The sequence below is a fragment of the Rhinatrema bivittatum genome, chromosome 1 (assembly GCF_901001135.1).
Source record: "Rhinatrema bivittatum chromosome 1, aRhiBiv1.1, whole genome shotgun sequence".
NCBI lineage: Eukaryota > Metazoa > Chordata > Amphibia > Gymnophiona > Rhinatrematidae > Rhinatrema > Rhinatrema bivittatum.
The window spans coordinates 36,807,678-36,835,114 of record NC_042615.1 but is presented as its reverse complement, the minus strand read 5'-3'; the positions used below and the strand labels follow the sequence as shown (position 1 = coordinate 36,835,114).

The 27,437-nt window shown below is 47.7% G+C and overlaps 1 protein-coding gene across 1 annotated transcript in view; it reads left to right on the top strand.

The window, feature by feature from the left end:
• Positions 1-27,437, top strand: part of MAML3 (mastermind like transcriptional coactivator 3) — a 576,691-nt gene that overhangs the window by 518,306 nt on the left and 30,948 nt on the right. The window contains exon 3 of the mRNA XM_029596416.1: positions 23,754-23,996. Within this exon, the coding sequence (XP_029452276.1) occupies positions 23,754-23,996 (243 nt within the window). The remainder of the gene's footprint in view (positions 1-23,753; positions 23,997-27,437) is intronic.

The window sequence follows — 27,437 nt, the reverse complement described above, 5'->3', positions numbered from 1 at the left end:
TGCCAGTCCCCTCCCCCCTCCTCCCAAAGCAGGACGCGAAAAGCAGCCTTGCTCCGGGAGGAGGGGACTGGCAGTATAAAGCGACTTACTTTTTGCAGCCCCCCATCCGGACATCGGCGAAGACGACCGCGGCTCCCCTCTCCTGCCTCCAGCTGCTCAGGAAGATGGACATCACGTCTTGAGCGGCCATCAGCAGAAACGGATCGCGGCTCCCCTCCCCTGCCTCCCGGCGAAGATGGACGCCTGCACGGGGGAAAGCGGCCCCTGTCCGTGCAATTGGCCGCTCAAGACGTGACGTCACGACATTTGGCGTCACGGCATGTGACGTCACGTCTTGAGCGGCCAATTGCACGCACAGGGGCTGCTTTCCCCCGTGCAGGCGTCCATCTTCGCCGGGAGCAGCGATCCGTTTCTGCTGATGGCCATCTCCGGAGGGCTGCAAAAAAAAGTAAGTCGCTTGGTCGCTTCACACTGCCAGTCCTCTCGCCCATCCTCCCGGAGCAAGGCTGCTTTTCGCGCCTTGCCTCGGGAGGAGGGGAGAGAGGACTGGCCATCCCGAGTGTAGGATTGCCCGTCCTCTCTCCCGCAACTTTTTTTTTCGCTTTTGTTGCTTCGGGAGGAGGGGAGAGAGGGCTGACAATCCTGAGCGTCGGAGAACTGTCCACTTCCTGGTACCTGTCATTTCAAATGTCATTTGAAATAACATTTGAAATGACAGATACCAGCGTGTCCGTGAAGCGTTAGGCCCGCGCAACCAGGTTACTGTATAGGCGCTGTATAGCGCTCTATACAGTAAAACGGGTTGCACGGGCCTAACGCTTCACGGACGCTTCTTAGACGCAGCTTGCATTAGCAAGCTATTTACATACAGGATCGAGCGGTAGGTGAGCTGCACTGTGCGTGCGGCAACCGCGGGTGCGCCGGGCACTAACGCAGCTCTTCCTACCGCTCGGTACTGGATTGACCAAGTCTTTTTGCTAGAGACATAGTAAGGTTTTTTTCACCATTTTAAGTCAAGTCCTCTGAGTAAAACCATCTGCAAAACCTGCAAAATTTCCACAGCTTCATTACTGGGATGTAAAAAAAAGTAAATTCCATGCAATAAATAAACTGGGAGAACTCCATAACTTGCTTTTTATTGCTGCCTGCATGGAAGTCCAGATGTGTGCTGACAACAGCTGGCTGAGCACACGGTGCTGAAATAGAAACCAGTGGCGCCAACCCATGGCAGCACCGTGTACTACCATGCAGAGGGAACCCAGGCTCGATTCCCTGCTCGGGTCCTTCGCACCCTGGATGCAGCCACAATTACCCAGAAGCCAGCTAGGTTGCGGTGGCTGGATGCCAGGTCAGGCATCCAGCAGTCAGGCAGGCAGGCAGCAGTAGCCTCAACTGGTTTTGGTAGCTGTTTAGATGACTGCAAAGCTTGATGGTAAGATGTAGAGAATGGAGGGGGCTGGGTGCTGGATTAAAGATGGGAACTTGTATGCTCATCTACCCATTGTGGAAGAGAACCAATGAAGAAGACAACAAAAGCTGACTTGGATAAGGAGCGATATCCTACAAGTGGCCAAGCTTCTAGAGCTGGAATATATCCTTAGCTGTGTGAACAGGAATACCTGGGCAGACCAGATGAGTCAACTGCTCTATTTCTGCCGACATCTACTGCGTTACTTTCCTTCCCCAGAGAGGTCCAGCATCCCTACAGGGTTCTCAATATCTGATTAGTAAGAGGCGTTTTCCTTCCAGGGTTCTTTCATTTGTATGCGTGTTTTGCACTGCAGACATGCTGCGGGATCTTTACCCCTGAGTAGCAGGCAGAACTTCAGAGGCTCTGCTGCAGAATCCACCCTCGGGCTGCCGCCTGGCAGCGAGAACCTGGGACCTTTGCTCTGAGATTTGTGCAAGGTGGAACGCGGCCGATGATCTGAAGGAAGGGCTCGTGGGGGGTCTTGGATTATGTCTCGTACCGGGGCAATAAAAAGTGTCACAGCCCTGCCAAGATTCCAGTTTTCTCCAAGACGAATATGGCAGTTCGATCTCTGCACTGCTGTTTAACTAACAAACACATTTAATCTACTGCAAACTGGAGGCCTGGTCTAGCATGGCTTTTCTCCCCTTCTGTGTCTACGGGAAAAATGCTTACTAATGAGGTCCTGTGTGTCTTATTTTTAAACGACGCCTCCAATACGCCCGAGACTCCATTCATAAAGTAGAAAAGTAAATTATTTATTGTGTTCTTTGCTGTGTTAAACCTGATGGGATTTACAAGCAAGTCGGACAGTACCACAAGGCACAGCTTGCAGCCAGGCAAAGCACTTAACCGAGTTTCCTTCTAGCCTAATGGTGTACACTGCATACCTTTCTGTTCTGTTCTCAGACTTGGCATCCTTCTTGGCACATCTTGGGTAGAATCCTGACCCTGTTGTCGCAGCTGGTTCTCCCTTTCTTTTGCCTTCCTGCTCCTCCCATGTCCTCATGTCCTCCCATGTCCTCACTTCTGCGGTCCAGCTCTCCTCCGCACGGGACGTCTTGCAGAGCCTCGTTCTCTGACTCCTGGAGCTCTTTTCTCTTTCTCTCTCCAAACTCCCAGAGCCCTTTCTCCCTCCCTGTAATCTCTCATTTGGATTTATCCCGAGGGCTTCTGGGCCCGTAGCGTTTCGGCCCCAATTCTAGAGCGAAACAAATCATCCCTTCCTGGGCATTTGTCACACACAAAACAGCACAGCCAGACAGCTTCCTTATCCCTCTTTTAAACACAAACTCTCTGATATACCTTCGTAACCCCTGGGTTACATCTGTCGTTAGTACCTTTAGGGACTGCAGCTCCTTCAAGGCAACGGAGGTTTCACTATTCCTTGGCAGCAGCCATTTTTTGTGGTGATGGAGAGGCCTGTTTGGACCTTTTGACACCGTATGACATTGTAAAAGCCGCTTGCATTTACCCAATTTACCACTTGCCTTGACCGTTTTCTCTTGGGATAAGTATTTGGAAGAGACAGCAATTTTACTTGCAGGGGGTTATTGATTTTTTTGGGCTCTCTCCTCGGAGAGCGGATCTCTCTCGCATGTCTGCCTGGCAGCCAAGCTCTCTAGCGCCCCGTGCAGCCTTAACGTTTTGCAAAAACATTCATGTGTTCGCCTTTCACAAAGGTTTCTCTGCAGAATGAAAGCCCTGGCATCTTATTTTTTTTAAGTTTTGAATCAAATATACGGTTATGTCCGTGGAAATGAGGGCCAGAGGTGGGGCCTAGTGCTACCAGGCAGGAAGTCCACGTTCATGTGTCACTGAAGCTGGCTCTTGCTCCGACCAGGGCTGGAGACGCACTCCCTGGGAGAGAGGGAAGGGAGCTCCTGCTGTCGCACAACAGAAGACCTGCCGGGGCTGGCTGCTTCCAGGCCTGCACTTGGTGCCGGCTTGCAGTCCAGCTGAGGTGAATCAGTGGTGTTCATAAAATAAGGGGGAAACCCCAATTGCAAAATGACGGTTCGTAACACTTTAACACACTTAGGGCAAGTTCAGACTGAAATGGAAGCTCGAACAACCAGGAGGAACTTGCTAGTACCGAGAGGGAAGTAATATTACCTGTGTGCAGGTCTCTGGTAAGAGCCCCCTCCTAACCTAGTGCTAGTCTTGGAGACCACATCTGCAAAAGGTCACTGATAAGGTAAAGGAGGGCCCATACCGTAAGCCATGCATGGAAAGACTGAAAGAGGACGAGGTGATGATACCGCAGAGGTCAAATGTGAATCGTCTGCAAGCAAGAGAGGCTGGGAAGGGCTGTGCCAGCCTCGTGCACCGCCTTGCGTGGCCTGTAGGCTGGGCAAGCACTTTGGACACATTTTAAATTAGTGAAATAAAATAATGCTGTGTCCGTCGCCTCCTTTAAAGCTCGCATGGGGCCAGATGCATTAAAGGATATTTTTCCCCGTAATGGGGGGCGAGTTTCGTTATGATGCTTAGCGGCGGGAAGTGCAGGTACTTTTGCACCCGCACACATGGAAACACGTTTCCTCCGAACAGTCACTTACTAAAATACCCACCTGCTTTGCCCCTGCTAGTTGTGCGTATGCCCCCCCCTTGGTCCGGATTATAAATACCCCTATGCTTGGTGTGAGGAGTGCCACATGAGAAATTATATTCACTAATATGATTTATCTGTGGGTTTGTAACCTGCGTGGGGTATGAGACAGGGTCCCGGTGACCCCGATACCACATTTCCGTGCCCTTCCCAAACAACCTCTCACCTGTGGCACCACAGATCACATAAAATCATCACAGCTTAATAAAACAGTAGTTAACCCTTTTACTAGTATTGTGCACGTAGACAGTAAATCCAACCAGAACATTAAATGGGAAAAGTACAGCAGTGAAGAATAATATAAACGTGCCGTTTTCTTATTTTAAATCGAGTTATGCAGAAACAGCACTGGGCATGGCTTGTAAGCCAGGGCAACCAACATTTATATATGGATAGCAAAAAAAAAAAAAAAAAGGAACGCTAATAGAGAAAGGTTGGGAGGGGGGGGGGGAAGCAGTGAAGTACACAGCTTTCAAAAATTATCTTTACCCCTGAGTACTCAAAAGGGAGGGTGAATAGATCCACCCCAATGTCCCCAGTTTATAAAGGGTGCACCCTGTCCCAAACACAAAACTGAGTGGGAAAAAAAGCAAGCAAGAAAATGAAGAAGTCCCTCCAGATGGTGGAGCTGGCCAGATGACAAACCAAATGGAGGAGCACTGCAAGGTGTGAAAGGTCTCTCTCTGGGGAGCTTTCCCAAATGGTTTACTTGGGGCGAAACTAAAACTGGGCCTGGTTTCTGGATCTTACAGTCCATCAGCTTCTCTTTCCCAGAGCTATCTCATGTGGCTGTACCTGCCAGCAAAGGTTTATGCTTGTCTTCGGTGGAAAGGCTGAAGCACTTAAGATGAGATACTGAATTTGTGACAAAAGGCAAGGAAATAAACTTTCTTCCTCCTCTGCTAAGATATTCTCTGTGCAAAGTTTAGATTACTTAACTCAGTCTCTTAGGAGGGTGATCCAGCAATGTGCTCCTGGGCCTGGATATCTCTGGAAAGAAAGTCTCTCAGCAACTTGCTCAGATGTCCCTTGTTGGGATTTTGCATGTAGCTGGCTATGAAGCAAAAACCCCTGTCTGTTTCCTCAGAGTTCAGGCTTCTGTCTCTCCCCCTCAATAATTAGCTCATCAGGAGAAGAACTGATTGCAGGGCTGTCAGATGCAATCCTTTCTTCCTGGCTCCAACTCCTGGCTGACCCTGCCCCGCACACACAGAGTCAGTCAAATTGTGCCTTTTCTACCTTAAACGATCTCCCAGCATTCCTTTAGCTTCCTCCTCTGCTGGCTATGTAGGCTAAGCAGTACAGCACTTTTCCTAACTTGTTAACGCTGTGAGTACTGGGTGCTGGTTCTTGCAGAACATATGTCATTCACAGGAGAGCACGCAGGGGTTTTTGACGTATTTTTATATTCCTTCACCTTGGCTGCAGCAGCTTGCAGTTTCTGCAGGGTTGAAAACCCTTTTTTGACAGGTCCAAAACACATCACTCAGATCCAGGCACAGCTAGGCCCACATTCTAAGGCTCCAACACATGATAAGCTCATGGGGACAGGAACCTAGTGTATAGTAGCTTGCTTCATGCAGATAGACTGGAAGCAGAGGAAGAAAACTGCATGCAGAATTGAGAATTAAACTATATGCATATAAAATTGATTTCCCAACCTAAATGCACCCGCACGAGCCCTTGTTGGTTGTTTGACCCAGCAGTTTGCTCCTTGCAGTTCAGTATCCCCTCAACTTCCTTTTTTTTCCAGGTACTGCAGTGACAGTCCTTGACCAGGGGCCATACAACAGGGAGCCTTTCCGGAACTCTGCAGTCATGGTCCCTAAATCCCTCCACTAGGTGTTGCCATTGTGATTATAACTCCTTCCCCCTCCACACACACCCAGGGACTGTAACAAGGGAGCAGAAGACCTGTGGGGAATTGAGGCCCAGTTCCTATACGTGGCAGTGCCACCGAGTCCCCAGCCCGGCCGCGGAATGCCTCTTTTTAATGCCGCTGAAAGTACGCGTTTGTGAAACAGATATACGCACGCTAGCCACTACCTATAGGACATTTTTCAGCTCCCACCCATCTAGCCAGTGAACTCCCTAGTTAACCGGCTAGCTCCTTGGGGAAACTGTCCTCAGTCTGTCTATGGGGAAAGGCTGCCCCATGGTGAGACGGTGAGAGAGGCGATCGATCCTCTTGCAAGATTCATGATTGCGAATTACAGGAGACCAAGACCATGGTGCCATGTGGAACACTCTTGCCTCATGACTCATGAGAAGAGAGAGATTCATTGCGTTTTAGAGAAAAATGGAAGGCATTTCTATTTGTACAAGCTTTTACTACCTGCGTTTTAATTTGTGAAGTGATCTGTGCTGATCATTAGGCTTGTAACGCGAGTTTCATTTTGTTTGCCCTCATGGCAGTTGCACGAGTTTGTCATCTGCCTCAAACAACTGATGTTGGAAATCGCAGAATATAAGCAGGAACAAGTAAATAAATGAAACCCCCCTTGTCGCTAGCCTAGCCTGCAGTAGTAGTAACTCTCCAGAAGGGAGAGGGGGGGAGATACGATACAAACCTGCAGGCTTCAGTAAAGGAGCAGAAGGAAGCGTTTTCCTTCGAGTGTAAGCCTGAAGGACAAAAGGGTCACCGCACGAGGTTGCACGGAGGGAGCCGCAAAGGAATGTGAGAAACGAGAGGATGGCGGATGCCTGGTCCAAACGTCCAGCGGGTGTGGCAGGAGCACACAAAAGGACATTTCTGGGGGGATGGGGGTAAGGGGGGAGGGGAGGGCGGGAGAAGACTGCGGGCAGGCAGCCGGGGGACCCCGCAGGGTCCTTCCTTGCAGACGTCTTCAGTGTGATTATCGCGGTGGTTCCTGACCGCGAGCCACACAACAGCGGTGGCCAAAAACTCAAATCTGGCGGGAAACTCTGAGGTGACAGAACTAATGACCAAATGCTCACTTCGGTTTGATGGGTGCAGGCAGGGAAAGACACATTTTTTTTTTTTGGCCTTTTACTTTATTCTCTTATAAGTAATCTGTTAAGTGGTTGAAAATAATCTCGTTTCTGAAGCTGGTCGGCATTGGGTGGCTTCTGCTCCTGCATGCCTTCGGCTCCGAGCTGGCCCCGAGAATGGCTACTTGGTCACTGAAGCGGTTGCCACAAAGAAAATGGAGCCCTGAAGGTTTGGTTTACAGACTCATCATCTGGGTAGCTCGGATCCCAAAATGAAGTGGATTTTAGGGTTGTCAGAACCAGGCATTAAATTATAACCAGACAGTTGTATTGGGGGGGGGAGAAGCAGACGTCAAGCAATGCAGCGAAAAATTGGGATCAGCGCTCTCTGTTTAAACTGGAAAAGGTTTACAAAAGAAAAAGTGCTTAATGGTTAATGATCACCACAGCGATGGTGCTCTAGAATTGGCTAGAGATGTATAGTGGTTGCTGTTGCCTTTCAGCTTACCACTTAGCGAGAACGGTTTGGCAATCAGAGGAGGAATGTGCTGGATGGATCTGGCTAGTTATACATCAGGACACTATGCCTGCAAAGGGAAGTCAGTGGCCCCGCTAGTCGAGTGCATCAGTTCTGCAATCAATTTCAAATACAACCAAAATGGAAAGCCTGGATTAGGGGGAGTATGCACGGAGAGCCATTTTCTGGAGAATATACCCAGAAAGCCTCGCTCCAGGGGACCGTGCATAGAAAGCATCACTCTGAGTACTGCATGTGGAGAGCCTCGCCATGGGGCACTGTGTATGGAGAGCCTTACTCTGAGGGACAGTGTGTGAACTGGAGAGCCTAGTTCTAGGAGATTGTGGGTCTCTGGGGTGCTGTGCATAGAGAACCTCGCTCTAGGGGGTTCATGGGAGTGTGTGTGGAGAGCCTCGCTCTGGGGTGCTGTGCATAGAGAGCCTTGCTCTGGGGGTTCATGGGAGTGTGTGTGGAGAGCCTCGCTCTGGGGTGCTGTGCATAGAGAGCCTTGCTCTGGGGGTTCATAGGAGTGTGAGTGGAGACCCTCGCTCTTGGGAATTGTGCATAGAGAGCCTTGCTCTGGGGGTTCATGGGAGTGTGTATGGAGAGCCTCACTCTGGGGTGCTGTGCATAGAGAGCCTTGCCCTGGGGGTTCATGGGACTGTGTGTGAAGAGCCTCACTCTGGGGTGCTGTGCATAGAGAGCCTTGCCCTGGGGGTTCATGGGACTGTGTATGGAGAGCCTCACTCTGGGGTGCTGTGCATAGAGAGCCTTGCTCTGGGGGTTCATGGGAGTGTGTGTGAAGAGCCTTGCTTTGGGGGTTCATGGGAGTGTGTGTGGAGAGCCTTGCTCTGGGGGACTGTGCAGAGAGGGCCTTGCTCTGGGGGTTCATGGGAGTGTGTGTGGAGAGCCTCACTCTGGGGTGCTGTGCATAGAGAGCCTTGCTCTGGGGGTTCATGGGAGTGTGTGTGGAGAGCCTTGCTCTGGGGTGCTGTGCATAGAGAGCCTTGCTCTGGGGGTTCATGGGACTGTGTGTGGAGAGCCTTGCTCTGGGGGTTCATGGGACTGTGTGTGGAGAGCCTTGCTCTGTAGGTTCATGGGACTGTGTGTGGAGAGCCTTGCTCTGTAGGTTCATGGGACTGTGTGTGGAGAGCCTTGCTCTGGGGGTTCATGGGACTGTGTGTGGAGAGCCTTGCTCTGGGGGTTCATGGGAGTGTGTGTGGAGAGCCTTGCTCTGGGGGTTCATGGGAGTGTGTGGAGAGCCTTGCTCTGGGGTGCTGTGCATAGAGAGCCTTGCTCTGGGGGTTCATGGGACTGTGTGTGGAGAGCCTTGCTCTGGGGGACTGTGCATAGAGAGCCTTGCTCTGTAGGTTCATGGGACTGTGTGTGGAGAGCCTTGCTCTGGGGGTTCATGGGAGTGTGTGGAGAGCCTTGCTCTGGGGGTTCATGGGACTGTGTGTGGAGAGCCTTGCTCTAGTGGATAGATTGTCTTCCAGTCCTTCAGTTCATTTCTTTTGGAAAAGGTTTGCCAAGTCTGAACTCTGTAGGCTGGAAAGTTTCTCTCTTTGTATGAATTCCCAGTGGATGCTGAATTATTTCCCTCCTTTTGATTGCTGTTTATGCCCATCACGGTTGTCCTGAGAGATTAGATTTGTAGTGCTAGTGACTGAAGGTGTCGAGGACCCAGGGAATCTTGGTGGGGAGAGGGGTGCCCAGGCCTGTATATCAGAACAAGCTGCACACTACTTTTTTCTTTTTTCACCTTCCTTCTTTGACCCACTAATCCGCAGAATTGTGTCAGACTACAGACAGGGGGATGGGTGCCACTGTGTGCGGGGGAGGGGGAGGGGGGAACTATTGGTTCAGGCTGATTGAGGGTGATGAGAAAAATGATGCCAGTGATCTTTACAATAAAATACATTGGATAATAAGAAAAGAACATATATTTCAGAATAGGCCAGCAACATGCTGCCCCCTACAGAATTCCAGCCGGCACTGCAGGCGAAACTGTCCGACCCTCAGAAACCTGCAGCTACCTTCCCCCCCCTGCTCAGACTTCGGAAGATGGGTATTATTCTGCAGACTGGCAGTCTCGTGACCTCACCAAAAATTCCCGCTGTGTTAATCATGAACAAGGAATTTCATTTAAAGCTAGAAAGGCTTATTGTGCACTTACGCCTGGTGCCATCCTGTCAGGACAATCGGCGTTAAGACACAAAGCAGCCGTCCACCAGCCTTCCCGTTCTTCTAAGACTGCCTCCGCTGGGAGTATCCGTTTCGTTCTTGCAGGGACAGAGCAGTCACTGTTGGCTTCTTCACCTGCTTCCTCCCTGGGGGTGGGGGCAGCTGAAGGAGCTGATATCAGCCGAGAGAGGGACTGGTCCTGGCAGAAAATGGCTGCCGCCAGCAGCACCAGGGTCTTATAATTCTTGTGAAGTCTAGCAAGTGATTTCATCTCTTCTTTATCTCATTATAAAAGATGTCCTTTGAGCTTTCACTTATAAGAAGGGAAAAAAAAAAAAAAAGGTAGTGGTGTGTAGGAAGAGTGGCTTAGTGGTTACAGCAGTGGGCTACAAACCAGAGAAACCAGGGTTCAAATGCCACTGACCTTGAGCGCCATTGCCTCAGGTACAAACTTAGATGGTGAGCCCTCTGAGGGTAGGGAAATACCTCTTGTACCTGAATGTAATCTGCTTTGAAATGTTAAATATGTATATACTGTATTACAGTACTGGGCATTTCCAAGTTTACAGGTGGGGTATGTGTCACTCTCTAACAGGTTTAGCGCTCTTTCTACAAGGGCTGCCGTGCGGTGTTGCTGCTAACAGAAGGTTCCTTAGCTGTCTTGCTGACAGACTGTGGAGCAGAGAGGTCCTTCGTGAGCTGTATAGCACATTTACCTGACTGACAGAATCAAAACACAGGCACTGGAGCTAGGTCCGTGCACCCACCTTTCTGCAAGCACGCTCAGCTTTCCACGGACCTTTGTTAGACATCTGTCATCCCAAGGGGCTTGCAGATCTCAGAGACCATACAGTCTTATGAGACCCTTGCTGCCCAGTCAGTAAAGAGCAGCACTGTAGCATGACAATCAGCAGCATGGCTGCCTGCAGTGGACAGCTGCATGTACCACCGTGGTAGGCATGCAGTTGCAATCCACTGTGGCTCTGTTGACTTTAGTGCAGGTTCCATGCCGGTAGGCTCCACACCATTAATTTACACTCTCCTCCCTAAAGACTATCTCACCAAGCAGTTCCTTGGGTTACTGCTTAAATCCAAACCTGGCGTTGGTTACTCTCAGTTTGAGGCCTGGTAGATTTTTCCCATAACCAAAGAATAGGAGGAAATTCTTGATGACGCGTACCCTCTCATCGTTGGTCTCCTTCCATCCTGCACCTAACAGCACCCATCACTATTCCCTGCAGAGCAGGAAGGGCAAAAATACGGTTTGTAATCACTAAAAGCAGACACCAGGGTTACAGAAAAGCCCAAGTCTGGAATGCAGAACCAGAGAACACGAGCCGAGGCCAGCACAGTACATTTCTAGAAAAAAAAAAGTAAAATCCTTTTATTTTCAAACAATGTAAAAACCAGGACACACATCAGAAAAGTGAAAAATCCCCAGCCTCATCCAGTTTTGTCACCGAGCAGCAAATTGCAATGCACTCCCCTTATCCTCCCTCTCTCCTCCTTTTGCCCCTTCTTTGAAACCCCTGCACTTGTTGCTGAATGTCTGTAGGGGGCGCTAGAAAACAATACCAACAGCCAGTAGGAGAAAAATTGTTAGTCTTTTATTATAAGATATCTTATAATAGGCGCAGTGTAACTTATCAAATAATGTATAGTAAACCACAGCTCACTTCCCCTATTCTTACCCCAATATGTGAGTTTGCATAACATTTTCTAACTGGTTAATATTTTTTATCTCATATATGCTGACTGCATTCTTATAAGTCATATGATTTCTTATAAATTGAGCCCAGATGGCAGAAGGAAAACTCAGTGCTGACCTTTAACATGCTGGTTAACCTTTAATATACTTTAGCATTTCAACAGCCTTGACTATTTCTACAAATCTGGTCAGTGCAGTCTCATTGTGCTGTGATTATGCTGTTATTATCTTTCTGTTTCTTCACCGCCAAACTAGTCTGGCTTCATAGAAAACCCTCTCAAAGCTCCCTTACATACCCCGCCTGTTATATTTTACATATCACTGACTTCATTATCGCACAGAACTGAGCAATCCAGCACTACAGTCCTGCTGCAGCCATCCCCAACCCGAATGGCAAGAACCATTCACACTATTTCTTGGCTGCTTCTTAATATGCCAGTGCTGCTTGGTATTGTCAGTCCACTAAGTGCAGGTGCAGCACTGCTTAACTCCCCAGTATTTATCTGCAAGCAGCTTTCCCACTGGGAAAAGAGATTGTCTTTAATTCTTCTTCCTGCCTTGTCTAGTGAAAAGACCATTGCTGTACACACCTTTCTCTAGCTCTCTCTCTCACACACACACAATTCTCTTCAGTTGATCCACTGCTCCCCCTCTCTCCTCTCCGCTTCCTTCCTGACTGCAGGCAGTTCTGTGTGTGTAGGCTTCTTTAGCTGATAATAGCGGGACAGCCTCCCCAGTGCTGCAGATGGAGGGTGTATGTATGTTTGACTTTTTTTGTGGAAATGCTGACTTTTCCTGCAAAATTTATAAAGCATTATCACATATTTATCGCACCTAAATATATGTGATAAATGTGTGATAAGCAGTATTGCAGTTTGAGTTAAAATAATGTAAATTTCATTGGAAATGTCCATTTTTTTTTCAAAATGAATTTAGCAGGAGGTTGAATTCTCCTGCTTTTGCAATGGATGTTACATCATCATCATATCCCTAGTCAGTTTGGGTGGCAGAGCATCAATCTCCTCCCCACCCCCACCATACTCGGCACTTAATCTTAGTCAAAAGGCAGAGAAGCAATCCAAATACCTTTGGGGTGGGGTGGGGATTTCAGCACCTTGAGGACTGATGAAAAAACTCGCAGGCCTTCCAACCCTCTTTGCCAAAGACCACCAAGCCAATTGGAAAACCCCAGGTCCTCCTAGTGGTGCCTGGCAGGCTGATTGGGAGAGGGGGAACCCCACAAAAGGTGATGCATTATCGATAAACTCATGTATTGTGCGATAGTGCGTGCACTTTGTCACTGTTGCAAACGTCTTATAGCCCGTAAAACTTCGTTTTGATTTTTTGATGCGTCAGGTATCCGAATTTAGAATTATTTCCATGTTTTTGTAAGTTAGCTTAAGAACAGTCTAGTTTTTAAAGAGAGAAAAGAAAAAAAAAGAAGACTACTTGGAAGGTCCTTTATTTGTGCCCTTCAAAGGGAATTTAACTCAGTTCTGCTGGGAGCACTTTTTTTTTTTTTATGTTGCTGGGATAATCTGACGATACAGGAATAATGGACTTTGGAGGAACTGTACAACTAACAAACCAATCCTAAAAACCCCTTGTGCCTTGCACCATTACAAACCGAGTTCTAGGCTGTCTACCGAAAGAAGGAGTCCAAAGGGTAACTATTGCTCAAACTTTAATAAACGTAATGGGGGGCGGCCGAGCCTGATCGCCCTTCACACACACACACACACACAGGCAGCACCAAATACGGGGGTGTTTTGTCGCTGCGTCCCAAGACGAAACTGCCCTTTGAAGAAAGCAGACGCCTCCTACTACTGACAGATAACGATCCGTGCTCATCGTCCGAACGGTCCGGGGCGACCGCCAGGAGGAAGGCCCGCGAGCCCCAGGGAATTCCTGGCTCATCGGGGGCTTCGGCGGTATCCGGCCACGCTGCTTGCACGATCGCCATCTGTTCGGTGCCGGGCGCGCAGTTGCCAGGCTACCTGCTCTGCGGCTGTCACACTTGACTGCCTTGGCTGTGCCTTGGCAGCATTATCCCAGCCGTACTGAGGGGGTTGGAAGGGGCTGGGGGAGGAACTGTAGTCACGATTAAGCCATCTGCAAGTGTGGGGGAGGTTTTTTTTTTGGGGGGGGGGGGGGGAGAGAACGAGCAGGAAAGAAGAAGAAAGGGGGTGGGGGGAGGGAGGGAAAACAAACCTCAGGCTGAGCTGCAAGCTGCCACCCAGCCAGGCGCGTGGCGGCGGAGTGTGTCGGGCCCACAGCGCCACCTGCTGGCGCAGGCGGGGAAGGGGCGTGCGGGACAAGTTGCTGGCGTGGTCTGGGCTGCAAGCTGTGCAGATCGGCGCTTAAGCCTGCTGAGCGTACGGGGCCAGATGTGGCCAGAGAAGCAGAGCTGGAGCCAGGGAATCTGGCACCTGTGGGCAAATTCGGCACCCTTGTCCTACACACACCATAAGCTGGGAAGCTCTCTCTTTTTTTTTTAAACTTAAAATATAAACACTTATTTATTTACAATCTATAAGTAGAAATACCGGATTCTGATCCCAAAAGTGTGGCTGGTGGGTCTGTATGGATATGACACTTCACAGGTGAATATTCAAAGGAATTATGCATGTAAATACAACATACTGTTGTAGCAATTTTCAAAAGCCCATGGGTAAAAGCTATTGACAATTCAATGGCATATATTGTAGCAATTAATTTTTAAAACGCCCGCTTAATCAGGTAAATGCACTTACACGTGTAAATCCCAGTTTTAAGCATATAAATGCTTTGAAAACCAGCCCCTTAATCTCTACCCAACTTATTATTTATTTAATTATCCATCCATTCATTCAATTTTTAGACTTCTTGTTATTAAAAAAACTCCAAGCTGTGCACAATAATTATAAAATCTACAACACATTCCCAACATATTCTAATTAAAATAGTATCTCTTTCATGATAAGCAGTAGGGGTTGAAAAGGAGTGAGTGCCTTCAAACCACGGTGTCAAGTCTTTTTCTCTTCTATTGAATTATAGGATTTTTAATTATAGAAAACTAATTAGGTTCTACATTTCATTGATGACAAAAGCTTTCTCCATTACCAGGCACATTATGATGCACCCTGCCAAAAACATGCTCGGAACCTTTCATAGGTAAGTTTGTTGGTTATCTGCAACAACTTTACCTATGGAAGAGCAGCACTACAAATATTGCTACAGGCCCTAGAACACCAGTACACCTCTGTTGCAAGAACAGCTGAATCACTGGCTGAATCTCTCATCGCTGTCCCACAAGCAGAACATAGACTGACCCTTACCTAATGCAGAATAAGGAGCCATAAACAAGAAGCTAAAAACATGCAGACAAAAACTGAAATGGAAACCTCAAGAAGTAGATTCTATTAGTAGTACAATATGGGGAAAGAGAAATAGAAATGGAAATGCATTTCCACCTATACAGAGCAACATATAAAAAATGCACATTCCCAAAGCTGACATATTGCTTTCTCTAAAAACTGAAAATAAAATATTTTCTTTTCTATATGTGTTGTATGGGCAATTCATTTGGTGCCAGTCTTTTTTTATGGTCTTCTCCTAAATTGTTTTTCAGGATCTCTTTTCCAGCTTCCATTTCTTCGCTTTCCTGTTTTCTTCCCTTCCTTTTCTACATCTGTTTCTGAAACTTTTTCCCTTCCATCTTATTTCTCCATTTCTCTCTTCTCAGCTTCTCCATCTATTCATAGCTAAGTTTCACCCTCTTCTTTCCTTGCTAATCCTCCATTTATATTTTTTTTTTTACATTTTTATTAATTTTTATACCACCACTACCAAAGTCTAGAGCAGTACAATATAAGGTACATAATTCAAATCAATCTACCTTTCAGCTTTCTCTCTCCCACTTTCACCCCTTCCTCTTCCCCCTGTCTTTCATGCTTCCCCAATGTCCTGTTCCCCCAGTTTTTCAACCACTCCCCATCGGTTGGGGATCTTCCAAATAATTTGTTTCAGAAGCTTCAAGTGGTGCAAAACTTGGCCACTAGAATTATTATGGCCCGATCTGCTGACATTACATTGGCTACCGGTGAGGTTGCAATATAAATTTAAGCTGTTGGTATTAGCCTTTAAGATCTTATGTGGCTTAGGCCCCCGTCATGTCTGCCAAGATTAGTTGGAGATCTACTTCCAGGTATACATGATCCCAGTCTTGTCATCAACTCCAGCTTCTGCCAGCTAAAACTTACTGATATGTTAAGCTGCAGAATCGCTTATTTACAATGCTAATACCCAAAATATGGAATGATCTTCCACCATTTAACAGAGAGGGGTTTAATCTGATGTGGTTGAGGCATAAGATGAAAACCTGACTGATGGAATCTTTGTCAAATTAGCACAAGGAAGGAACAACCATGGTTTTGTTGATGCGTTTTAGAAATGTTTTATTTTATTTTGTTTTTCTGAATATATTGTTGTATTTTGTTTGTAAATTTGTACATCACTTTGAAAGATTTTATTGTAAAAGCTAGAAAGTGATTCACAAATTTTTAGAAATAGTCTCCAATTTCCACCCTCATCCCCTCACCAGCCCCAGCTCCTTCCTTACCACTCATTCCCTCCCTGGCTCCTTTCTTCTGTCTCTACAGAGCCCCCTATTACTCCTCTTTCGCTGCCTTCCAAGCCCCATTCCAAGCCCCATTCCCACCCCATTCCCACCTTCACAGCACCTAACTCCCTTCCCACTGCCCCTCACCTTCTTTCCAGTACTTCAGGTTATTCACTCCCTCACTCATACACCCCCCCCCCCCACCCAGTTGTTGAGTACTTACTGTCTGCCCTAAATCCCTGTTCTCTGCATCTCTTAAGTCCCTGCACTGCTCCCCTCCCCTCTGTTTCAGATTCTCTGCCCTTCTGTGTCCCCATATCCCCAGGGTCCCTGCTCTTCTCTTAATTTCCCACCCAGCAAGTCCCTGAGTCCCCATTGTTCCCCTGCACCCCCACCCCCAGTGTTCTGGTCACCTGTTCCCTCACCCTCCCAAATGCCCAAGTTTTCAGTTTTGCTCCTGTTCTTCCAACCACCAATACCCAAGTATCCATTCCTCCCCTGCCCTCCCAAACCCCCAGATCCCTGTTCTTCCACTGCAATCCCACCCCATCTCCCTTGTTCACCTGATCTCGCCCCCACCCCCCCCCAAAGAAAAAAAATCCCTGTGTCCTTGCTATCTCGCAGGCTCCTGCCGCAGGCACAATGCCTCTTCCACATTCTGCTCCCACGGTTGTAACCTCAGCTATTTGAACCAGGGAGCTCTGTCTCTACGAAGCCCCCATGTGGTTCAAACACAACTGTTTGAACTGCACAGTCAAATTGCTGATGTTTGTCCCCTGCAGGGATCCGTAGATACAGTCTACACAGCCCTGAGGTTCAAATGGCTGGGCTGAGGCTTTAACCGCAGAGCCAGAAAAGGAAAGCAGCGTTGTGTCTGTAGTAGTAGATTCAGTTAGAGATGCCAGCCAGCAGCCAAGGTTGGGGAAGGGGGAGCACGTGATCCTCTCGTACTGCCAGCCACTGCAGTGGATGGAGAAATGACTACTTACCTGATAATTTCCTTTCCTCTAATGAGGGCAGGCCAGTGGGTTGTGCACCTCTGCCAGCGGATGGACACAGAGTAAGAAGCTGACGTCATGGATATATAGTCCTGCCCTGACATCAGCCCGTCAGTATTCCCTGGAAAAGCCAAACTGTGGACAAACTGATTACACTTGAACATGATTATTAACAACCAATCACCCATGCTTCCAACCCATTGAGAACACAGAGCTCAGCCAAAAGAAGTAATTTATTCACTAAACTGAGGGGCTAGATAAGCCACTTATCAGTCTACAACGAATAATAGGATCAACACTCTGCAATGTCCGTCCCAAAAAAAAAAAAAGAACCAAAGTTAAACATCGGCAGCCGAGGGTGGGTCGGGGATTGGCCAGCCTTCATTAGAGGAAAGGAAATGATCAGGGAAGTAGTAATTTCTCCTTCCTGCGCATGCAGGCAGGCCAATCCCCACCAGTGACATGTATCAAAGCTATTCCTGAACAGGGTGGGAGGCTGCCCACGGTCCATGCAGCGTCCTTCGGAGCCCAAACATCCAAGCGGTAATGCTTAGGAAAAGTGACTAAGGATGACCCACATTGCTGCTCAGCAAATCTCGACAGGTGACAACAAAGTTCTGCCTGTGATACCTCCTGAGCCCTCGTGGAATGTGGTCTGATCTGGTTCGGCAAAGAAATCTCAACAACCACATAGGCAGCCGTAACGACTTCCTTACCCAACGGGCTATAGTTGCCCATGTTGCTGGTGCCCCCGTTTACCGCCACCATGGAGCACAAACAAGGCGATCAGACTTCCAGACAGATTCAGTAACCTTCAAGGACCGTAGCAAAAGCTGCTTGTCGTCCAAAAATGCAAAAAAAACAATACTCATTTTCATCCCTGTCCAAGGTGGGCAGGAAAATGGATTCAAATGAAATTCCGAAATCACTTTTGGTAAAAATGAAGGCACAGTCCAAAGCTGGTTCCGCTCCCGGAATCATACGCAGAAAGTGCTCATGGCAAGACAGGGCCTGCAGTTCGGAAACCCGACATGCTGAATAGATTGCCACCAGAAAAACTGTCTTCAAGGTAAGCAGCCACAAGGAAAGACCGCGCAGCGGCCGAAAGGTCAGAGCTGCCAAAAATTCCAGGACCAGATTAAGGTCCCACAAAGGCACCGGCAGCCGCAAAGGAGAACGAAGATGCTTAACTCCCTGCCAGAACCGAGACACATTGGGATGGGAGGACAAAGGCCCATCATTTACTCACCCCCTGTAACAAGTGAGGGCTGCACCTTGATCCTTCAAGGTGTTAAGGGCCAGTCCTTTAAACACTCCAACCTGTAAGAATTAAAAAATTAAAGGAATATCTACCCTGAGAGCCTGAGAACCTTACTCATTACATCAGGCCTTGAAAACTCTCCAAACTCTAACATAGGCCAGAGACAAAATTTCTTGGCCCGAAGCAAAGTGGAAATCATGGCAGGCAAATAACCATATTTCAACAACCGAGCCCATTCAATAGCCAAACTGTAGGAAAAAAACGACCCAGATCGTCGTGTAGAATGGGTCCCTGCCGCAACGAATCCTGCTGAGGCAGTGGCCTGAGAGGACTGCCCACCAGCAGTTTCTGCAGATTGGTATACTACGTCCTCCAGGCCCAATCTGGAGCCACCAAAAGAACAGTGTTGGTTTGACCTACAGTCTTCCGGTCAAACCTGCCTATCAGAGGCCAGGCAGAGCCAGCACTAGCTTCCGCGCCGCCCTGTGCATAGAGTCCCCGCCGCTGTGCCACCCCCCCATCCCCCCCGCAGTGGCGCAGGCGAGCCTCTGTTTCTTTGCTGGAAGAGGATATTTATTTATTTATTTATAATTTTTATATACCGACATTCTTCCATTAAAATGCAAATCATACCGGTTTACATAAAACAGAAAAAGCAGGAAAAAATATTTCCATAGTCAAATACAGAGAACATTTATAATAAAATTGTTAACAAAGGCATAAGGTAGGAACTTGAAAAAAGGTTACTTAACATATGAGCTCATATCCTCTGCTGGAGGCCGAAGAAGGAGAGAGCGCCAGCGCCAGAAGAGGCGGCAGCACTCATACCCTCTTTCGGTGGCGGCCCTCTCGCCGCCAGCCTGCCTGTTGGCTGTGTCTCATCAAACCATGTCTATCTAAATGTTTTGTCATTTTATTCTTTATAACAATTTCCATGATTTTTCCCAGCACTGAAGTCAGGTTCACCACTCTATAGTTTCCCGGATCACCCCTGGATCCCTTTTTAAATATCAGGATTACACTGGCCCATCTTCCAATCTTCAGGTACAATGGATGATTTTAATGATGTCACAAATTAATAGAAATAGGTCTGAAATTTCATTTTTTAGTTCCTTCAGAACCCTGGGGTGTATACCATCCGGTCCAGGTGATTTATTTATTTATTTTATTTGTTGATTTTTATATACCGACATTCGTCGGAACATCATGCCGGTTTACATTGTAACAAATTAACAAGAGAGTGAAATACAATAAACAGGGAAGGGGAAGGGGGAGCAGCAATGAAGGAGGAGAGAGGACAGCAGTAGGAAGGATAGAGAAAGAGAGAGATTTATAGTTTTCAAAATTTAACAAATTCAGGTACTTCCAGGTCAGCATTTGGGTCGGGGGGATAATACTGTCAGAGAGTCAGAACTCCTGGGTTCTGGTTCTGACTGCTGGGAAGCCTCTGTGATCTTGTGCAAATGCCTTGCTTTCACGATTACCCCACTTCCTTTGGTTATGGGACAATAAATGGTAAGGCAAAGTGGAATTAGGGATAGTGTTACCGACTTTCAACTGTGAAAATTTCAAACATCTGGAAGTGCGGAGTAAAAGTTTTGCCATGTTTCCACATCCACACACGCACTGAACTTTCTTCCCCCCCCCACCGTGCAGCTGGAAGCTGTTTCCCTGTCTAGCAGTATCAAGACACCTATCCTTTAATGCGACTTAACATCACTTGTAACTATCCTGTTACGGATAATATCTTCTTGGAAGCTCTTAATGTCGCCTTTTATTTAATAAGTCCTCTACATTTGTATAATGGAATCAGTTTAATTCAGTAGACCCATAGGTTAATATGGATGTCCTGTTCAATTCAACTAGGCTAATGCAAGTCAATGGGGGACTGCACGCTAACATGGGAGTCGTTAAAAATCATTTGCCATGTACAGAGAATATGTAAATTTAAACTTGTTATATTGAAGTTAAAAACTCGATGAAGGGTTCTTAAAAATCAAGCCAATGCTCAGTGATGAATAGTTTTCAGTGAGTTTTACATAGTCTTAGTTTTGAATGTATTCAGGTAAATTAACTTAGTAAAATGCCCCTTACAGAACCAAGTGACTTCAAATCATGTGAACAGAAGCTTTCCAGTCACTAGAGTCACATGAAGTTAATTTAACCGCTTCAGCATTATTCCAGCTCTGCCCACCCAATTCGCTGTCCTTCAGAAACATAAACACCAATTGGCTGCTGTTGGGGGAAGGGGGCGGGGCTGCCGCCATACGTGTAACCTCTTTTCTGATTGGCTATCGGTAGGTTGCCAGATTTTTAAACGCTGTTTTCCAAGGCACGACGGGCAGGTTTACCAGCCAATCAGCACGCCGGGTTTAACGCGCGCCGCTGCTCCTTAGCCACAGCGGCCGGGTTTAACGCGCGCCGCTGCTCCTTAGCCACAGCGGCCGGGTTTAACGCGCGCCGCTGCTCAGTGCAGAGGGAGAGCTGCGTTTACAGCCTACTGGAATGTAAATCTAGTTCTGTCAGTACTTGGCCGGACCCTGTAGCGGCAGCGCCTCCCTCCTGCCCCTGGCTCTTGCAGGCTTACGCATGAAAGCGACCCCCGCGAGCGACTGATATTTCAGTGGGACGTGCCGATACGCCTTACACCGTATGCAATCGCAGGTAAACAGAGCGCCTCCCTCCATGCCACGCGGGGCGTCTCTTAAAGGGCTTCCCAGAATCCAGAAACCCCATCTAGTGTAATAATTGTGCACTTATTTTGCTGCTGGTGCACTAAAGCAGACGAATGTGTTGCTTCCCCTAGCACTTTCCCCTCTTAAGCGCAGTGTGGGATGCTGCGCGAACGAAAGGTTTGGAATCGGTGTCGGTAGTTGCGGGTCTGCTTTCCTTCCACGTGGCGGAAGAAGCAAGAGGTGGGGAGCCCCGCCTGCCGGTTTCTGCTTGGGAAGGGAGGCGTTTCAGGCTCGGATCGGGGACTGAGCTCCGTCGGCAGTACCCGCGCAGCGCATACGTGGAGGACTTCCAGTACTGTCGGTTCAGTAACTCTCACAAGCGGCAAGTTCTCTAACATTTTATTTTTTTAAAAAATCTGTTCTGGAAAGATCGAGAAAAGAATGTGAAAGAGGTTGAAATGGCAACACGGAGATAGAAACTACCACTTGCCGTTTCATCCATGCTGTTTAACCACAGTAACATAATATAGGGCTTTCAACTTCTTTATTTGTGTTTCAGCTTATGTATCCTTTTGTTCTTGCTTATAAAAAGTCATTGAACAATGTTTTTAAGTTCACCTTCCGGGATCCCAAGCCCAGACTTGAGGACCCCCAAAGCAAAGCACAGGGCTCAGGGGCAGTCACTGTGCTATAGGAGTGGGCCTGCATGCACTAAATACATTTATGGCACTAAAGGTCAGCAAACAGAAAGCAAATGTGATCCCTTTTTATTAGATTAACTTAGTACATTAGTGACAGGCTTTCTAGAGCTGATAATTCCCTTCGGCAGGTCAGAATAGAATGAGCAAAGGGTGACACTGCCAGAAAATACCCGTGAATCATAAAAAACATTCCAGTGATGGGGAGCTGGGGGCTTGATCAGAAGGTGGCAAGCACTATACTTTTATGGCTGATAATGAGTTAAGAAATCCAGGTGTGCCAGGGATGGAAACTGGACTGAAGGCAACTCCATCTGCTTGTAAATGGCCATTGTTGATTAAAAACTTGTATCCAAAAAGTTAACTCTTTTTTTTTTTTTTTTTTTTTTTTTCTGTGGAGTAATCCATATCTCTGCAGTATAGCATGCCAGCACATACATTTGATAGGACCTCATGGTCACTCACACGGGAAAGACATTCAGCAATAAGGGGATCCTATTCATAACCCTTCCTCTAATACAGTGCACATTAGTCGGGCCAAAAAATGTGAAGAGGGGTGCTGTATTCATGTGACAGGCAAGAGTCAACTGACAGAGACACAAGATAAATCACCACAAGGTGACACCTCTATGGAAGAACCCGTTTCAGAACCAGAGTACTACATAAATGATCAGGATAATTAAAGGGAAACTTAAAACAATTCAGGAACATAAGACTTTTAAAATTAAAATGATCGGACACTTTGGAACTGCCCTTCTTAACTCATTGTGGGCTTCTGATGACAATCTTTGCATCCTCATTGTTATGGTCGGTATTCTCCTGTCATGAACCTTGGCTTGGTGGCTGATTTTCCCATGCACTGAAGAATGGGGGTGTGATTTTGTTCAGCACTGCAGATGACACAGAGCACTTTAACAGAATACAGATTCTCAGGTGTCAGCGGTGGGACCCAAGGCAGAGCTCATGTGCATCATTGAAGCCAAATTAAAGATGGTTCTAGATCCCCCAAAACTTATATTCTAATCTACATCCAACACTGTGATGATAACTCTTTCCTGACCACAGTATTAACGTTGATAGAAAAAAAAAGGGGGACAAATAAAACATCCTATTAGTGAAAAATTTGTCAGAAAGCAACCCCAAAAATTAAGAGAGCTTTCAACTCTGCATACTATTTATTATTTATTTTATTTAGTGATTTTTTATATACTGCGGCACGTTAAAAACATCACCTCGGTTTACAATAAACAATAATTCAGCAACAGGCTTTACAGACAAATTGAAATAAAGTGGACATGATATATATCAAAATAACAACAAAATAAAACCAAATACAATAAACCAATGGTGATCATATTCCCTAGTTAATGGCAAGTCTAATAATAAATGGTAGTTCAGAGACCAATAAAGTCAAAATTAGCAGTGAGAAGGAGAAAATCGGCGTGTAGCAATGATTCAGTGAGAATAGGAATATTAATCGGTATTTCAGTAGAGGAGAGGATCATTGGGTGTAAGCTTGTTCGAACAGCCATGTTTTGAGGTTTTGCTTAAATTTCTTATGGCAGGGTTCGAGACGCAGGTCTGTGGGCATTTTGTTCCAGATGTTGGTCCCGGCAATAGTGAATGTGCCGGGATAAGATTCTTCCTACAATTTAGTTTGCCCTTTTCTGCTAGCAAAAGAAACCACCAGGCCCATCGGAAGGTCCTTGAACTCACTTAATCCTACTTGCCCCAACACGAAGAGGAATCGCAGATGTGGTTGCAGCGATTTCTGGTAGAGTAGGGGGTGGGAAGGTAATTGTTTCCACATTAATAACAGAGGGTACAGGAAAATGACTTTCTAATAATCTAAACTGCAGCACGATCTTCCTTGTAAATCCCACGACAGCTGGTAGCTGACCTAGAACTCTCTGCAGAGGCTCCTCCCTCTGCAAAGAGCAGAACTGCTGGAGAAATATCGTGCCCGACTCTGCCGGGTGCCCCTTTATGCTTCCTGCCTTCCCGGTTTATGTCCGTTTTGTCTACCTTTCGGATGCTAAGTTACTGGCGCACTGAGGATCCTTCTTTCTCTTGTACAGGAGCAGACCCAAGTGGCGATGTCTCGGCCCCCCGGACCCATGCAGCCTTCCGTGCCGGTCTCTGGGAACATGGTGCCAGGAGCAAATCCCGGAACCCCCGGCTATCTGGCAAACCAGCCCCAGGCCGCCATAATGAAACAGATGCTGATTGAGCAACGGGCCCAGCTGCAGGTGATGGAGCAGCAGAAGCAACTGTTCCTACGAGAACAGAGGCAGCAGCAGCAGCAGATCCTGGCAGAACAGGTACGTCTCGTCACAAAGGACTAGCAAAAAAAATGCAAAACACAGGTCGGGCCCGGTGGCTTAATGGCATTGCATAGGACCCCTGGATTTGGTAAGCCGCTCTGGTCTTCTGCTTCCTGAGCTGCTCAGGGGCTGTGGATGCCACTGAAGCAGGGTTCATAGCCCTTGGGCAGAGGGAGTCCTAGTCACTATACAATGGCGACTCCTAGTGGCCGGATTCAGGGTTTGTGATCATAGAGTTCCGGAGGGAGATCCAGGGCATGGCCCTCGGCCCAAGTCTGGGATGAGTGAGGAGGAAAAATCACCCCCCTTGTGACATTCTTCCCCAGCTATGGGGTAGAATGGCAAAGGAGAAAGACATTGCCAGCCCCTCTCCATAAAAAAAGAATAAACAATCAGATCCACTTTCACTATAGCATTAGACTCACCTATGGCCATCATAAAATGCTAACGATTATTATGGGGTATATTTACAAAAATCAGAGTTTGCATGTTTAAAAATAAGGAATTATGAGCATAAATTGCCCATATGCGCCTAAATGGATTTTCAGCTATCTAAAACTGTATAACATGCATGCATTTGTCTGCATAAGAAAGAGATATTCCTGGGGACATTTTGGACGCATGTTACAAATGTAGGGGGTCATTTATCAAAATGCGATAAGGCGTTTTCGCATGCGTTAAGGGCTTATCACATGCGAAAAGCCCCGTTAACGCATGCGATAGGCCCTTACCGCATGCGAAAACGTGTTTACCGCATGCGATCGCACCGTTTCGTATGGTGTGATGCAAATTCCAAAAATAGGAGGAGTTAGGGGCGGAGAGTGGGCTGGGTTAGCCTGTCTGCGAAGAGCTATCGCACAGCCATAACGCCAATTTTAACAACACCTCTTTGGATTGCATTAGGCTGTGCGATAGCTGCCGTGACCGTGCGGTAAGGTTTCCTCGCCATTTGCGATGTCTCCTGTAAGTCCGATTTCAGCTGAATTGACAGGTTCAGAGCCTTGGGGGGGGGGGGGGGGGGAGGGAGAGAGACTGGCCATAATGTCACCTAGTAACTCGAGGTGGGGTTTAGGTAACAGTGTAGGGTGTTAGGGGCCACTTTGACATTCTACGTGACACCTACGAACAGAACAGTGGTCTCTTGTGAAGGTTTGCTGGCCTTCGGAGTGAGGAAACTCACTCCAAGATGAGATTTGGGCAGTGTTCTCTCAACCTAGCTTGATGGATTTTCTACCTGGGTAACATCAAGCTATCTTGAGAGAACCTTGGCCAAATCTCATCTTTGGGTGAGTTTCCTCACTCCGAAGGCCAGCAAATCTTCACAAGAGACCACTGTTCTGTTCGTAGGTGTCACGTAGAATGTCAAAGTGGCCCCTAACCGCCTACACTGTTACCTAAACCCCACCTCGAGTTACTAGGTGGGCCTACCATAGGGATACAAATACCTACCTATGGGCCATGACAATATGGCCAGGCTCTCGCTCTCTCTCTCATCTGGGACCATTAACAATGGTCCCCTGGTACAGATCTGGCACTTATTGCAGAAGCTGAAAATGGTATCGCAATTTGCACTAATTTAGCTCTTCGCACAGGTAATGAGCACAAATTGCGATAAATGCTATATTAGCATAAAACACGCCCCTTTTGCTATCGCATGCGGTACTTACCGCATTTTCATAAATCCAGACCGTAGACACAGAACTTGATTTTCAGAAGTGACGCGCATATTCGGCTTGCTGTTTATATGCAGACCGTTACACCTCATTTTGCAGTAGTCATGAGCTAGGTCTCTGGCTTTTATCGAGTCCCCTCTGAAAGCCACCCATGTGGTCTCGGTTCAAATCCTATTAGACAGGGTGTCCACATCACAGGTCACTAAAATCAACATCATGGCTTGCACTACTTCATACTCTTGCTGACTGAGGATTTGTTAGGCAATGGAAACCGAATTATACTCTCACCTCTTAGAGGTAGTGCCCCCAGAACAAGTTCGAGGTGCACTGGAAGGGTGATGCAGGGGGAAGTTTGCACTCCCCCTGCCTATACTTCCTGCTGCCGATACAAATTTTTCATAGGCATTAAATTCACTAGAAGTTATTCCCTGTATGTACCCAGATCAGTCCAGACTCCTGGGTTTTGCCTCCCATCCAGCAGATGGAGACAGAGAACATTTCGCAGGAACTACCTCTTAACTTGGTGTGCCACCTGCAACTCCTCATAGTTCTCTGTCTCCAGCAGATGGAGGAGGTGCAAAACCTGCAGTTCTGTACCTAAGGAAAAAAAAAAGAGACATAAAAGAGGATAGATTAGGTGAAATTCCCTCCCAGGAGGTTGGCAGGTGCTGGTGGGACCATCCCTCCTGGTTTTCAGAGGAGGACAAGCAGGGGTTGGAAACCTTTCATAGCTCACTGATCTATGCTAGGGGTGACAGCCGGTGGTCCGGTTCCCTCATCCTTAGGAGACTTGGGAGAAGCATCTGCCACCCTTCAGGTAAGGCTATTACTTTATGTCAGTTTTATTAAGTTTATTTAAAATCAAAAAAAGTAGAATAAAGGACAGGGAATGTGATTCCTGTCTGTGGCAGAGGGGCCTCGGGTGAGTGGTGTTATCCAGTTGCGGCTTCCAGCGCATCTCCTTTTCGACGTGTGCCACGTGGTCGGTTTCGGTGCCGGGCCATGCTGCAAGGCAGCTGCTGCGCTGCCTGCCGAGAGGCTGCCATGCGCTTTTCCAAAGATGGCCGCTGTTACCACTGCCTTCCTGGTGGAGAGGTCATGTTGGGGGGGGGGGGGGGGGGACGGGGGGGACGACACTGCGGTGGCATCGACTTTGCAGAGCGTCTGGCGGGCCTAAAGCTGCAGCGTGGTAGGCCGTTGATCCGTTGCCGCTGAGCACGGGAACGGCGGCCATTTTGGATACCTTCGCGCTCAAGGCACAGTCTGCGGCAGGGGATCTCCTGCCTGCGCTATCTCCAGCAGATCTCTCTGTGGAGGAAAACCAGGAATCCCATTGGGGACCTGTCGGGGGAGGAGCAGGTTCCTCTGGAGGAGGATTGGGAGGGTTCCTTGAAACCTTTTTCACCAGAGTTTGTTTTATTGCTGCTTAAAGCCTTTTTGGCCCATAAGGATGCGGAGCAGGCCCCCTTCCAAGCGGAAGATGACAGATCCTCCCCCCAAGAAGAAGTCTAGATTTTCGGAGGATCCTGGGTCCTTCTGGGGCAGGGGCCACTGAGAAGTGTTCCTTGGAGGAATCAGATCGTGGTTTGCCATCTGTGGATGATTCTCCTGATGCAGATACTTCTCACTTGGTGCAAGGTCCGGAGGAGGACACGAGAAAGGCCCCCTCAATGGAGGGTGGCGATCCTAAGGTGGTTTGCCTGTTTTTAAAGGGAGGAACTCAGGCCCCTGATCCCACCAGTCCTGGCGGAATTGGGAATAACGG